At 39.6% G+C, this 15293-nt stretch overlaps 1 protein-coding gene across 2 annotated transcripts; it reads left to right on the forward strand.

Moving 5' to 3' along the window:
- Positions 1-146: 146 nt before the first annotated feature.
- Positions 147-6664, forward strand: LOC117832135 (phospholipase A2-like). Of its 2 annotated transcripts, XM_034711123.1 has the most exons (5): positions 147-453; positions 2171-2370; positions 3161-3323; positions 3478-3584; positions 5247-6664. In XM_034711123.1, the coding sequence occupies exons 2-5, from the start codon at positions 2334-2336 to the stop codon at positions 5402-5404; spliced, it is 465 nt and encodes a 154-aa protein (XP_034567014.1). In that variant the 5' UTR covers positions 147-453; positions 2171-2333; the 3' UTR covers positions 5405-6664. The 2 variants fall into 2 exon arrangements, with proteins under 2 accessions (XP_034567014.1, XP_034567013.1); XM_034711122.1 differs by lacking the exon at positions 147-453 and having other exon boundaries at positions 1286-2370.
- The last annotated feature ends 8629 nt before the right edge of the window (positions 6665-15293 follow it).

Here is a 15293-nt window from a genome sequence, read left to right on the forward strand (position 1 = left end):
AAGTACCTTTAAATACATGAAACAAGTTAAATTAGCCTAAGCCAGAGTGCACATGAGTAGATGAATATAATAATAAAATATGTTATGGAATAAATTACAATATTGCATATGGTTATGAGGTATTGCACCGGAAATCAAACTATTGCACATTTATGTGATCTGTCTCAGGAGTCTTTAGTGTTTTACAGTAGGATTGTTCAAGAGGGATACGGCCTGAAGGAAGAAGCTGCTCCAGTGCCGGGATGTTCTGGTGCCCAGAGCTCTGAAGCATCGGCCGGAGGGCAGCCGGTCAAAGAGGTGATGACCCAGGTGAGAGGGGTCTGTGAAGATTTTCCTCATCCTGGAGGAGTACAGGTCCTGGAAGGAGGGCAGGGGACGCCGATGATCCTGTCTGCAGTCCTGACTGTCCGTTGCAGTCTCCCCATGTCTGATTTGGTAGCAGAACCGAACTTGGTATGCATGCAACCTTTATTTCTTTATTCCTTTACATAAATTCCTTTATTCAGATCCCCATTAGCTGCCACTAACGAAGCAGCTAATCTTCCACATACAACAAACATAACATACAAAATAAACATGAAATACAAAAACAGAAAATGCTGCAAATAGTAAATACAAAAACAGAGGATATCACAACCATTTCAAAGAATACACATAAGGGATGTAATGTCAACGTTCCCATGGATTAATATCAATAAACATTACATAACATCATATTTAATTAAAATCAATCATAAGTGTTCACTGAAATTCTTGATTGTGATAGTTAATTTTAAAGTGTTCCTTTAACAGTCTTTTAAAACTGGTCTTACTGGGTGCTTCAATTATGGTAACTGGTAAATTATTCCACATTTTGATGGCTCTATATTTACAGATCTGTACACTGCATCAGTTCAACTACTTTGCTGGGATTACATAACATTTTTGGCAAAGGTTTGGATATCGTATTTCCAAAAAGAAGATTTTTTTTTATTTATGTACTGAAATTCTTGTAGCTTGTATTAACAAACTGCCATATCAAATAAATATTGCTCAAGTCAAAACCAAGCTTTTCCTGAATTAAATCTCAAATAAGCTGCAAGAGAAGCAGACCATATTCATTATATATGTGTTTTTAAAGAAATGTATTTATCATTCCATACAAATTAAATCGTTTGCATATTGTCTTTTATATGCACAATTTTTCTTTGCATTTTTCTCTTGTAGCTGTCTGGGAGGTAATGTCCAGTATTAAACAGAAACTGTGATAGATTTTGCTTTCAGTTCAGTTCATCATACACCTTGAACTTAATCAGACTTCACGATGACACTGACACATTTTTTAGTCAGGTGTGTTCAGCATGATATGATCCAAAATGTCTCCTGGCTATGTGTTACGACGATGAACAGGTTGAGCAGAAATGAATCAGATACACAGAGATGGAGGGACGTGTCTCTGCCAGGAGGAGGCGCTTATCTCACTGTGTGCAGGAGCAACACTGAGGAGCTGAATCATGAAAAACTGAACATGCCCTCGGTTATCAGGACCCAGAGCGAGTGTCTGTTTTGATGTAGAGGCCCTGACGTTACCACATTATGAATGACAACAGAGCGGAGCTGGAAATAGACATCCAGGAAACATAATACAGAGATGAAATGCAATGATAGAGCACATTTTCAAATCAGGTCTGCAATTTGTCAAATAAACAATCTCTACTGAGACACTTGGAGTGCAGCTTGGTGAATCACACTGACAATACTGATAGCTACAGCATGTCTGGAGTGTTTTATAGAGGGAGGGTGTGTTCTACTCACCCCACTGACATGTTTTTTAGCAGAGGGTAGGATGCAGGTCACAAGAATGCATTGTTGAAGTTCAATTACCATCATCTGCAAGTCTGGGGGAATTTGGGGAATTTGAGGAGGCAGAACCAAGATGTGTCCTTTAACTAAAATGTGCTATTTCAAGTCTTATTGGTTCTAAAATCTTCTCAGCCCTTCTGAGGTGTACTCTCAAAGAGTTTACTTGTATATGCTTCAATATTTCTAATACGTATACACAAAAACAAAGCATGTAGGATGGGATGTGATCTGATCACATCAGGTCACATAGTACATTCCAGCAGCACTAAACCTGTAGCACCAGATCTGTAGAGTGGAATAAGCAGTAAGCACCTCCCTTCTCCTCTAGGGGGCATACAGGTTGAAAAACACTGGATTTACCTCAGTCCAACAGTGACGCTTAGGAGATAACTCAATCAGCCTCTAAAAAAAAAGCTCTCCACTCAAAGCTACACTCTGAGAGTAAGGGTGAGAGACACACTGTGCAGGAGTTCAGCTTCGTGTTGTGAGCCATGGCAGCATTTTACTGGATACTTCTGCTGTTATCAGGTAAGATGATTGTTTACTTTTTTATAGAGGGGAAACTGCTGAAATGGGAAAGAGTAGCTTTAAGGACACAGAGGAGGTCAGCTTAGGTTACTGCTGTCTTAAGGAGAAACTGCTTGTATATATGTACGCACTGTGGAGGGAGCAAACACGCAACTCATTTTGCATGTTTAATTTTATGAATGAACCCTGTTTTATTTTTAAGTTTGGCCTCATTTCCCTCTAAAATGTTCTCTAATAAAACATTTAATCTTATTAAATCAATCAGTCTTTATTTATATTGCAAAAATCACAACAAATGTTTTCTCATGATGTTACATTTTGTGAGTCTTTAAGAGAGATGTTAAAACTTTCATTTTAGAGGGTGTTTCTGTGAAACAATATCAGATGACACTGATAAGTGTTCCTTTATTTTCCTGTACAATTACTGACGCCTACAAAGCTCACAATAACAGAGCAAACATATCACTGTTTGCACATCAAGCAAACCTGAGTAATAACTTTAATGTAGGCCATGCATAAACTGCCTTACCGGTTTTAAATCTGATTACTTCCATTAGGTGTGTCTGAAACGGTGTAGAAGTGAGTGATCAAAGAGTGGGGAAAAAAAAAAGAAAGACACATGATATGCTACAGCAAAGAGGGCCTTTTTGTTAATAAGCATGGACACTAGACAATGTCTCAAATCTCACAACAAAAACTAGAGGAAAGAGCTCAACAAATAAAAGAAGATCATGGGTATAGATTCATCTTGATGGTGTCTATCTCCTTTGTTGTCCATGTCTCTCTGCAGTGGCTTCTGTGGCAACGCGCAAGTCCCAGCGAAAAAAAAAAAGTTTAATGGAGCTTGCGAAGGCTGTCGAGTGCACCACAGGAAAATCTGCTTTGGATTACACTATGTACGGATGCTACTGTGGAATGGGAGGTCGAGGTGCGCCCAAAGACGAAGCAGACTGGTGAGGCCCAAAAATATGGCACTGTTTCTTTTTGAGGAAATCCCCTGATGATAGCCTGGACCAAAACTTGACACTCTATAAGCTGATCGATAAACCCCAGTCTGTTCAAAGCTAAGCCTTAAACTTAAGTTGTTATTAATCTGTCTGTCCGTAGGTGTTGCTTCAAACATGATTGCTGTTATGGAGAAGCAGAGAGTCAGGGTTGCCAAACCAAAACAGACCCATATCACTGGACGTGTAAGGACCATACAGCTGAGTGTGGTATGTCTTTTTTCTTTTTTTTATGCATGCATACATAATATTTAATTGCTTGTTATTTTCATAGGATGCAAGAGGTTTTTATTTTTGCATGTATATAAGATGCCAACAGCAGAAAACTAAAAGTGACACTGTGTATGTGTGTGTGTCCTCTGCTGATTGGAGGAGTTGACAGGATGTTTACGACATAGATTCTATGGCATTTGAACCCCCATTAAATAAATGTGTAACTCTTTAATGATGTTTACACACTTAGCAGGGGTGTGTCCAAGGGCTGGCCTGGAGTAACATGGGTTCCCTTTGAAATCTGATTGGCCACCTCTGGTGTGACCAAGCGGCAAACTCCGGTCTCAAACGATGAAGCCAATGCGGAAGTGCTATAAACTGCAATACATCGAGAATCCGCTTGAGGCTGGCTGCAGAAACACCGGAAACTACATAGATAGGAATGGGAAAAAGACGATCTTTGCAGCATTAATAAACATGTTTACAGCCTGGTTCAAAAAACGGCTTGGCCCTATGAAGCTAATCTCTCTAATGGCACACACTGTACGGGGAGTGAATTTTTTTCTAACGTGACGGTTCAAAAGATATTAGGATTACGAGTTTTGCCCAAATAAGGACATGACTGACGTGACTCCCGGTCGGGAACACACAGCCATTGGCTAAGAGGCTCACACTATGTCACACTCTGCCTGGTTGAGTTCCGCATTACCAATATGGCTGCCGCCGTCGATTTGCTTCAAAACAGCTCTGAGGAACAGATGGGTGACGTCACGGATACTACGTCCATATTTTATACAGTCTATGGGTGTGACCCAAAAATCTTAAACTACAATTGGTTATTTGCCTCATCAGAAATGGGACTTATGTTAAAATCCACCATCTGGACTGTGTTGCAATAGGCAGCTGTGTTTTTGTGCACTCTAATGTAGCACATTTTCTTTTGGAAAAATACTTCACTCATCTGTTTCATAAGAGTGCATAAGAGGGGAATCTATCAAAAAATTGCAAGCGCACTGTTGCACTTAGTCCATCTGTCTAACAAAAACACCTTTGTTGTTACATTTCTGTTCCTAAACAACAAACCAACAAATTAATTTTTTGAAAATTAGACAGTGTGCACGACTTTGCTTTAAATTGTGACTTTGGACAAACATCTTTTAGGTCCTTGAAGAATTGAGCTTTACAAGAGTTAAATGTTGCCACTTTGATTTTCTACTTTTTTAAGGCATATATATGATCATATATATATATATATATATATATATATATATATATATATATATATATATATATATATATTTTTATATATATTTATACAAGATTACTAACCCTTGCCAGGATTTAAAGAAGATCAGACTAGTGAAGACAGAAGGGTATAAATGCCTGTCATTCATGTATGTGTGTGCATACATTGTTCTAACTACCCCAGTCAAAAAAGTCTTGACATACCCAACATCAGCTTTTGTTATTTATTAGAAATTAATATTTCATTATCAATTGAATCAATCAATCCTTTTATTTTCAATACTTCCAGTTCATAAAAAAACACTCACATAAGAACAGGCATAAACCATAGCTTCTGTCATATTATTCTTATGTCATGTGAAGTGTCTGTGTTTCGGACTTGTCACTAAATATGAAACCTATGTTTGTTTGCAGATGATCTGGAGGATACATGTAAAAGGCAGATATGCGAATGTGACCGAGAAGCTGTTGAATGTTTGAGACAGGCACCTTACAACCCGGCTAATTGTGTGTGGCCAGATTTTCTCTGTACTGATAAACCACCGACCTGTGAAGACAAATCTCAACAATAGATGCATCCCTGTGGTTTGTGTGCCTTTTGTAAATGTAACATGTTACATATTAATGGTTATGCTATTGCTGCTTTTTCAGACACTTCTATTGTTTTCTCTCATCTTAAATCATTACTGGACTCTTTTGATTGAATAAGAAAAGAACATACGGTGTTTGAGGAGTTAAACATAGTTGTGTTTTTGTATGATGTTGTAATAATGATTTAAAGGGAGGAGCCGTATGTTCATATCTAACTCAGGGAACAATCAGATAGCCTCTCCTTCCATCAGAACTTTTCTTTCTTCAAACACTGTGCTGGGGATCGCCCGTCTGATAACTCTTAAGTTGACTCCCTGTGCTGCTGTAGGAATGTGTGTGACTACATACAGTATGTCTCAATCACTGAGTTGAGAAAATTGAGAGAGTTAACGTGCAGGCTGAGGTTGACCTGTGTTTCTATTTTAAAGCTGCTGCGACAGCTTTCTTTCATTTTTTTATGACTGATTCAGATACTTGAGGCTGACATAGTTGTGGAAACTCACACATTTAAGTATCCTTGTATAGTTTTGACAAAATCACACCACAGTGACACATAGTTGTGCTTAAAACAGCTTTTCCATGAGCAGTGCAGAAAACATTACAGTCAAAATAGCTCAAAGATGACGTCATATACCCTCAATAGTACCCTAAATATCACTCCCTGAATATTTGAGAACACCTCTCTGTGTGCATCTTTAGTGTAAAAGTCTTTGTTTAGCTCAGGATGCTATCCTCCCACACAAAAAAGGAAATCAATGTGTTAGCTGCCAAAAGCAGATCTGGACCCTGCTGCCGGTGTACTGTAACAGATCTCTTTTTGTCCTCCTCCTTCTATTCTGTTCCTTTTTGTGGGTGTTTATGAAAGCCTTTTGCAGATAGAAGAGGAAGAAAAATTGAAACCACACTACAAAATTGCTGTTTAATGAACGTGAATGAATTGTATTTTTCCTACAAATGTTAACTAATATTAAAGCATGATGATACAATGATTTTAAGCTTTAGGAGTTCCGCAGCATGCAGGGACAGAAGTGTTATTAATCTAAGTCTATGGGAAGGGGAACTTACCTTTAGCACTCTGTAGCATTGAAGCCCAGACTGCATTAAAATTGGTTTATTAAAATAGTGTAAAGTTAGATTTCTATTGACCAATCAAGCATTACATTACTCTCTGTTTGAGATCTTTTACTGCCATAAAGATTATTTTTTTTACATGGCTTTCAGGAGAAAGTGCTCTTTAATGTTTCCCGAATCACTATTGATTAATAAAGTAATTCAATATGTTTGCTGTGCAATTGTAATTGTGTTGAGCTGATTTGTAAAGCATGCATTATATGAAAACCTTATCTTAAAGTTGACTGGAACTGTTTTAGTACATATAGGATATATGCAGGAAGGGCAAATGGAAAACATGTACATATAGTTTATTAATTAAGCCCATTTATTATAACTAAATTAAGTTAAGTCAACTTAAATAATTATGTCGCTCTTTAGTACCTATTGAGTTGGATCAATTTAAAGTTGTATTTTTACAAGTTTATGAAGTTAGATTGATGAGTTTAATCATATAACATATTACATGGATGAGATACGTTTAATAAAATATAGTATTTCAAGATATTTGGGAGTGCATACACACTCACATTCAGACTTCTCACTATTTCCCTCCATAATCAGTTCTCTTCTGTTTCATTTTTCAAAATAAAAGTGTAATTATGTCATTACAATATTTGTTTATATTGACAGATTTGCAATAGGAATGAATAAAATAGCGCTAAAAAAGCAGTAATTCTGCTCTGGCTCCCACAACAATTTTTTTTTTTTAAATTTAAAAGTGCCCTTCTGATTTTGGAATGTCCATTAAACATATCTTATGCTACAAAAAAATAAATGCTGGGAGTTTCTTTAGCTTCTTTTCCAACAGTTTAGACCAGACGACTTTAGGTGTCTTTGTTCCAGCACACTTGTTAAAGCAAATTGAAAAAAACAAAACAGCGAAAACCAAGACATATACTAATTTATTCTGAAAACATGTATTTATTTTTCAACTTGTGTTCTTTTATTGTGTACTTGTGCAAAATCTTCCTCATCTTTCTCAGGGGTTATGCCCAGTACTAAACAACAGGAACTGTCATATATCTGGTCTTTAGCTCAGCCCATTGCATATCTAGAGCTCAATTAGGCTTCACATTGACGTTGGTACATTTTTGAATCAGGTGTGCTCAGCCTGGTATGATCTAAATGTTTCTGGTTGTGTTGTGACAACAAACAGGTTGGGCAGAAAGTAATCAGATACACAGAATGAGGGAGGTTCTGCAGTATTTGATTTTTAAAAAGTTATCAAATGGGTTGTAGTTTTTGAAATGTTATAGAAAAACATTTTGTTTAAGAGGGGAGAGCAAGGGCAGAGAAGCAAAGGCTGCAAACTGAAATCATTGAGGTTGTAGTTTGGACTACTCCCTTGGTAGATGTGACGCAGTCAGTATTTGAAACACCAGAAAGGCTAGAGAGGTTGGTCAATTTGTACATTGGGAAATGGTCAAGAGCTCCAGTGTCTTATTAGTGTGGCATTGTATTATTATTATTAATAATGATGATAATAATAATAATAATAATAATAATAATAATAATAATAATAATAATAATAATAATAATAATAATAATAATGCATTTTATTTATAATAATAATGCCTTTCTTGGCACTCAAGGTCACCTTACAACATTAAAAACAAACAGAGTTTAAATAACAAATAGTAAATAAAACACAATTTAAAAAGTTTTAAGTGAATGGACAGTGGAGTTGTGGTCAGATGGAGTAAGACAGTTTAAACAGATGGGTTTTGAGTTTGGATTTAAAATGTGGGAGTGAGTCAGTATTACGGAGGTCAGGTGGGAGAGAGTTCCAGAGCTGTTGCCTTGTTACCATGGGGAGCAGAGCAGCTGAAGGCTCTGCAGGGCGAGCAGGGGGGACAGTGAGGTGGATGGAGGAGGAGGACCTGAGGGTGCAGGCGGGTGTGGCAGTATGGAGGAGGTCAGAGAGATATGGAGGGGCAAGGTTGTGTATGGTTTTGAAGGTGAGGAGAAGTATTTTGTAGTTGATCCGGTGTGTGATGGGGAGCCAGTGGAGCTGTTGCAGGATGGGTGTGATGTGGTGGATGGAGGCGGTGCGTGTGATGATACGTGCAGCTGAATTTTGAACCAGTTGAAGTTAATGGAGGGTTTTTGTGGAATAGAGAAGTTATGGAGTTTGTTTAATGTAGATTTTGTGCCAATTAGAAGAAGTTCAGTTTTATTGCTGTTTAATTTGAGGAAGTTTGAGGTGAACCAAGATTTTATTTCAAGGAGACAATCGGTTAGGGAAGAAGGTGGAAGTGAGGAGTCAGGTTTAGTGGAGAGGTAGAGCTGGGTGTCATCCGCGTAGCAGTGGAAGTGAATATGATGTTTACGGAAGATCTGACCAAGGGGGAGGAGGTAGATGATGAACAGCAGGGGCCCCAGGACACTCAAATCAAGCAGGAGGAGAATGGATAGTGAACCAGAGTCAGCAGCAAGGAGGAGGTCATTGGTGATTTTGATAAGTGCTGTTTCAGTGCTGTGGAGGGGACGGAAACCAGACTGGAATTGTTCATATAAATTATTGCAGAGTAGATGGGTATGGAGTTGAGCGGCAACTGTTTTTTCAAGAATTTTGGAGATGAATGGAAGATATGAAATGGGACGGAAATTATTGAGGTCGGTGGGATCTGAAACAGGTTTCTTGAGTATCGGAGTTACAGCGGTTGTTTTGAGGGAAGAAGGAACAATTCCAGTGGTAAGGGAGGAGTGAATGATGTCAGAGATGAGAGGGGACAGAGAGGAGAAGGTGGCCTTACGAGGACAGTAGGAAGTGGGTCCAATTGGCAAGTTGAGGATTTGGATTGTTGAATGAGTTTGGATATTTCATTGACTGAGGGTAGGGTGAATGCTGAGAGTGAAAGGGTAGGGGCAGAGGGAACTGGGTCAGGTGAATATCGAACAGAGGTGGGTAAGAGCTGTTAGTGGATAAGTTCGATTTTTGATGAGAAGAATGATATCATAGTGTTATAGAAATCAGTGGAGTACAGGTGAGGAGGAAGTGAGTCCGGTGGCTTTGTGATATTTGTAAGGAGGGAGAAGAGGGCCTTGGAGTTTCCTTCATTTGTACTGATCAGACCAGAGTAGTAGATGGATTTGGCTTTAGAAATAATAATAATAATAATAATAATAATAATGATAATACATTTTATTTATAAAAGCGCTTTAAAAGATTCTGCAAGCGCTTTACAGGAAAATAAAATTATACAATAGAAAAGCAAAGGAAAACAGTGCAAAAAAAAAAAAGCAAAGAAAAGCAAGGCAGCAAAATAAAACAAAACAAGAAAAAAATCAATCAATTATAGTTTAAAAGCCTTTGTAAATAGGTGTGTTTTGAGTCCGGATTCGAATTTGGTGAGTGAGGGAGAGAATCTGAGGTGTTGGGGGAGAGAGTTCCAGAGGGTGGGGGCAGCGACAGAGAAGGCCCTGTCCCCCCAGGTTGAAATGCAGTCTTTGTAGTGGAGAATAATGTTTGAATATATGTCCTTGTGCACAGTGAGACCAATTTTCTTATAGAGTATTTCCAGTTATATTGGAAAAGGCACTCCAGCTACAAATGACGAGACAGAGGAGTTCAATTGTACTGAGGTCAGGAACGAGATACAGCTGCCAGAGAACAAAGACATGGTAGTTGGTCATTTGGCCTCAAATCTCTCTACTTCCTGCTCTTGAGGAGTGCAGACGCTTTTTTGCTTGCTCTTGCTTATGCTTGCATTCTTTTCATTTTAACTCTTTTTTCTTCACTGAGAGACTACAAGCAGTCACTCCAGGATACTTAGAAACCACTGGGACTATAATTTACTGTCGACAAAGTAAACAACTGCCTTATCTCGACATTTTATCGAAACTGCAAACGTGGCCTACTGATCGGCAAAAGCCTGTTAGCAGCTAAGCTAACTGGAACCAAAATGCCTCCTTTCACTGTGGACGATTTTCAGAAGATCCTTCAGAAAATTGCTGTGCTGGAAACAAAGATGCATCGGATAGAAGTGAATGTGGAAGTGAATGGACTATGCGGGAATGACACCACTCTTCCATGGGGTCAGAGCAGCAGACATGTACCTGCTAACACACGGCTAGTTAGCCCAAACAATGACACTCCAAAACAGGAGGACTGTGCAGTTGGGACCAGCTGGAACACTCTTGGCGCTAGGCCTAAAGATAAAACGTTTCCCACGGACATGAGAGAACGGATAACAGGCAGAGCCAAGCGCCCTGAGATTTCTGATGCGACTGGCTGGCCTGCACTCTCATCCAGAAGGAGTGCCGCCTCAACCCCCCTACCAAGGAGGAAACAGCCATGGACAGCAGTAAAAAGTACTAGTAAGAGCAAACCTGTAGAAGAAACAAAGATACATTTAGAGAACAGATTTGCACCACTTTCACAAGATCCTGACTCTCCATCCCAGGACCTGAGAAACCCTGTGTCCTCGAAGACCAAGGGAAGGTACGAGACCAAATCTATAAGCAAAAGGCCGCAGAGGGAGCTGACGACTGGGCCTGAAACACTGATCGTGGGCGATGGTGCCGTGAAAGAGGTCAGTAGCCTCTGTGGCAAGAGAAACACCAAAGTCCTCTGCTTCACCAACGATTCGGTCTCTGACATTTCAGACAAAATTCTGGACATTGTTGCTGACCACACAACGGTGAAATCACTCATTCTTCACACTGGGGCCTTGGATGTTGTGAAGCAACAATCTGAGGTATTGAAACAAGATTTTACTGATCTGCTGCGCAAAGTCAGATCTGTTGATACTGTGGTGTTTATCAGTGGCCCTCTACCGACTGTCCGAAGAGGGGACGAGAGATTCAGCAGGCTGTTGATTTTGAACAAATGGCTCAAAGCTACATGTGCTGCTCAATCAGTGAACTTTATTGACAATTTTAATATTTTCTGGGAACGCAGACACCTTTTTAAGGCAGATGGATTTTGCCTCAACAAGTCAGGAGTAAGATTGTTCACTTCCAACCTATTTTACTCTGTGTATCACACACCAGCTTCCCTGGCCAAGGACAAGAGACAAGACAAAACAAAACAGAAGATAAGACCACATTCTGGAGGAAAACGACTGAGATCGCTGAGCCAGGAGGAGTCTTCATCGCCGCCACCTTCACCCCCCCAAGAGGAGCGTCCTCCAGTGCCGCCAACTTCAACCCCCCAACGAGAGGAGCGTCCTAGATTGCGGCCATCTTCACCCCCCCAACAAGAGGAGTGGCCTCCACTGCGGCCATCTTCCACCCCCCAACAAGAGGAGTGGCCTCCACTGCGGCCATCTTCACCCCCCCAACAAGAGGAGTGGCCTCCACTGCGGCCATCTTCCACCCCCCAACAAGAGGAGTGGCCTCCACTCCCAACAGGAGGAGATTTCTATTCTTCACCACCCCAAACACCAGCCAACTCCCCGCCCTCTCCAGTCACTCTCTCTCCCTCCTCCCCCCTCCTGGATTTTACGGATGAGATGAAAAAGCTTGTCAATGTTGGAATCAAGCTTACACCCCGTCCAAATCCCATATTCTCTCCCCTAAATCTACCCCATCGCCCAGCCCCCAGCCCACCACCGTGCCCGAAACCACCATCACAGAAACTTCACAAAGCCCCTTCACCTCCTCAGAATCATCATCATCATAACAATTCTAACTGATATGGGCCGGGTCCAGGCTTCAAAGCTGATATCATTAATATTTTCAACCAGGAAAAGCCGGGGCCCTGTGGAATTCAGGTAGCCTCCTCAATTCCTCTGTTGACAGGAAATAGAAAAAGGGTAAATCTGCTAAGAAACAGAAGATACTCGACTAAATCTGCCAACTTATTAAATTTAGCTCCACTTCCTCGTCAGCCACAAACAGCTGTAAAAATAACACAACTGGTTTTAACTCACTAAACTTAGCTTTATTAAATATCAGGTCTCTGGGAGGCAAATCTTTTTTAATAAATGATTTTATTATTAAACACAATCTTAATTTTATGTTTTTAACAGAGACTTGGTTAGACCAAGATAACAGTGCAGCTGTACACATTGAATCATGCCCTCCAAACTTCTCTTTTGTGAGTGAGACTAGAACGCATAAAAAAGGAGGAGGTGTTAGTATAATTTTTAATGAGTTATTCAAATGCAAGCAGGTGTTTTATGGAAATTTCACTTCTTTTGAATATGTGGCTCTTCAGTTAAATACATCCTCTCGGTCTATATTTCTTAATATTTACAGACCACCTAAATACTGTACTGATTTCTTTGATAACCTTGTTGAACTACTGTCTCTTATCTGCACTGACTTTGATTCTGTTTTAATTGTTGGTGATTTTAACATCCATGTTGACAAACCTGAGGACAGAGTGACTGAAGAACTGTGTTATGTCCTTGACAACTTTGGACTCACTCAGCATGTGACGCAGCCCACACACAACAGGGGCCACATCCTAGACTTGGTTATCTCCAAGGGTCTAAACATTTCCAAGGTTCTTGTATCTGATGTTGCTCTCTCTGATCACTGCTGTGTTTTCTTTGAAAGTGATTTATCTGTGAACACTAATGTTCAAACTGAGGTTATCTCAAAACGTTACATTACTGAAAGTACCAGTGATATATTTATTCAGGCTTTCTCTTCCATAACCCCCCTCTCTAGGTTCTCTGCAAATGAACTTGTAGAAGATTTCACTTTAAAAATTACAAACATTATTGATTCCATTGCACCAACTAAATTAAAAGTGGTCTCCAATAAGAAAAAATCGCCTTGGAGGAATACCATGCAGGTCAAACATGAAAAAAAAGAATGTCGAAAAGCTGAGCGCAGGTGGCGTAAAACAAAGCTTCAGGTTCATTATGACATTTATAAAGAAAGACTTCACATGTTTAATCTAGAACTGAAAAAGTCAAGGCAGACCTTCTTCTCAGACATTATCTCCAAAAACAAAGATAATGCACGCGCCCTGTTTGCTACAGTCGACAGGCTAACAAACCCCCCTGTGCCAGTGGCCTCTGAACACTTATCTACCAAGGCCTGCAATGAATTTGCATTCTTCTTCACTGCCAAAATTCAGAAAATCAGACAAGCAGTCAGCACTACTGTACGAGGTACTGGGAATGTGTTATCTGTGTGTCCACCAAAAAACAACTCAATCACTATGACACAATTTAATCCAATAAATTACAAAAACCTACAAGATATAATACAGCATTTGAAATCCTCATCCTGCTGCCTTGACATTCTACCATCACCATTTTTCAAAAAGGTTTCAGACTGCATGACCTCGGATCTGCTTCAAATTGTCAACATGTCTCTTCTTACAGGTGTCTTCCCCCAGGCCATGAAAACAGCAGTAATTAAACCCCTCCTGAAGAAGAACAATTTAGATGCATCAGAAATGAACAACTATAGGCCGATATCAAACCTCCCTTTTTTAAGTAAAATTATTGAAAAAGCTGTTTTTCAACAACTGAACAATTATCTAATGATAAATGACTGTTTTGATGTCTTCCAATCAGGATTCCGATCACATCACAGCACAGAGACCGCTCTAGTCAAGGTCCTCAATGATATTCATTTAAACACAGACAACGGCAAAATCTCAGTTTTGGTATCACTTGATCTTAGTGCTGCTTTTGACACAGTTGACCACAAGATACTACTGGACAGACTTGAAAACTGGGTGGGAATCTCTGGTGCAGTACTAAATTGGCTTAAGTCCTATTTAAATGACCGGGACTATTTTGTGTCTATAGGTAAATACACATCTGAGCGGATGAAAATCGTATGTGGAGTACCTCAAGGATCCATTCTGGGGCCTCTACTATTCAACATCTACATGCTCCCCTTAGGTCAGATAATAAGAAACAACCAAATAAAATACCATAGCTATGCAGATGACACACACATTTACATCACCATATCACCAGGGGATTATAGTCCCATACAAACACTGAGTAAATGCATTGAACAAATCAATGACTGGACGAGCCAGAACTTTCTTCAGTTAAACAAAGAAAAAACTGAAATGATTGTTTTTGGAGCCAAGGAAGAAAGGTTAAAGGTTACTGCTCAGCTCCAATCTGCAATGATGAAATGTTCAAACCAAGCCAGAAACCTTGGTGTAGTCATAGACTCAGACCTTAATTTCAGCAGCCACATTAAGACAATTACAAAGTCAGCCTACTATCACCTTAAGAATATATCAAGGATTAAAGGACTTATGTCTCAGCAGGATGCAGAAAAACTCGTCCATGCATTTATCTTTAGCAGACTAGACTACTGTAACGGGGTCTTTACAGGACTCCCTAAAAAGTCCATCAGACGGCTGCAGCTCATACAGAATGCTGCTGCTCGAGTCCTAACAAGGACCAAAAAAGTAGACCACATTACTCCAGTTCTTAGATCTCTACACTGGCTTCCTGTCTGTCAGAGAATAGACTTTAAAATCCTGCTGATGGTTTATAAAGCACTGAATGGTTTAGGCCCAAAATACATTGCTGATCTGCTACTACTTTATGAACCACCTCGACCTCTGAGGTCATCAGGTACTGGTCTGCTTTCAGTTCCTAGAGTCAGAACGAAACATGGTGAAGCAGCGTTTAGTCATTATGCACCACATATCTGGAACACACTCCCTGAAAGCTGTAGGTCTGCTCAAACTCTCACCTCTTTTAAATCAAAGATTAAGACTTTTTTATTTACCTCTGCCTTCCTATCTTAGATTATTTTAACTCACTTTAAACTAACATTTTAATGTAATTTTTAATATATTTCTAATTTTCCTTTTCTTTT

This window comes from Notolabrus celidotus, chromosome 20 (assembly GCF_009762535.1).
Source record: "Notolabrus celidotus isolate fNotCel1 chromosome 20, fNotCel1.pri, whole genome shotgun sequence".
NCBI classification, from domain to species: domain Eukaryota; kingdom Metazoa; phylum Chordata; class Actinopteri; order Labriformes; family Labridae; genus Notolabrus; species Notolabrus celidotus.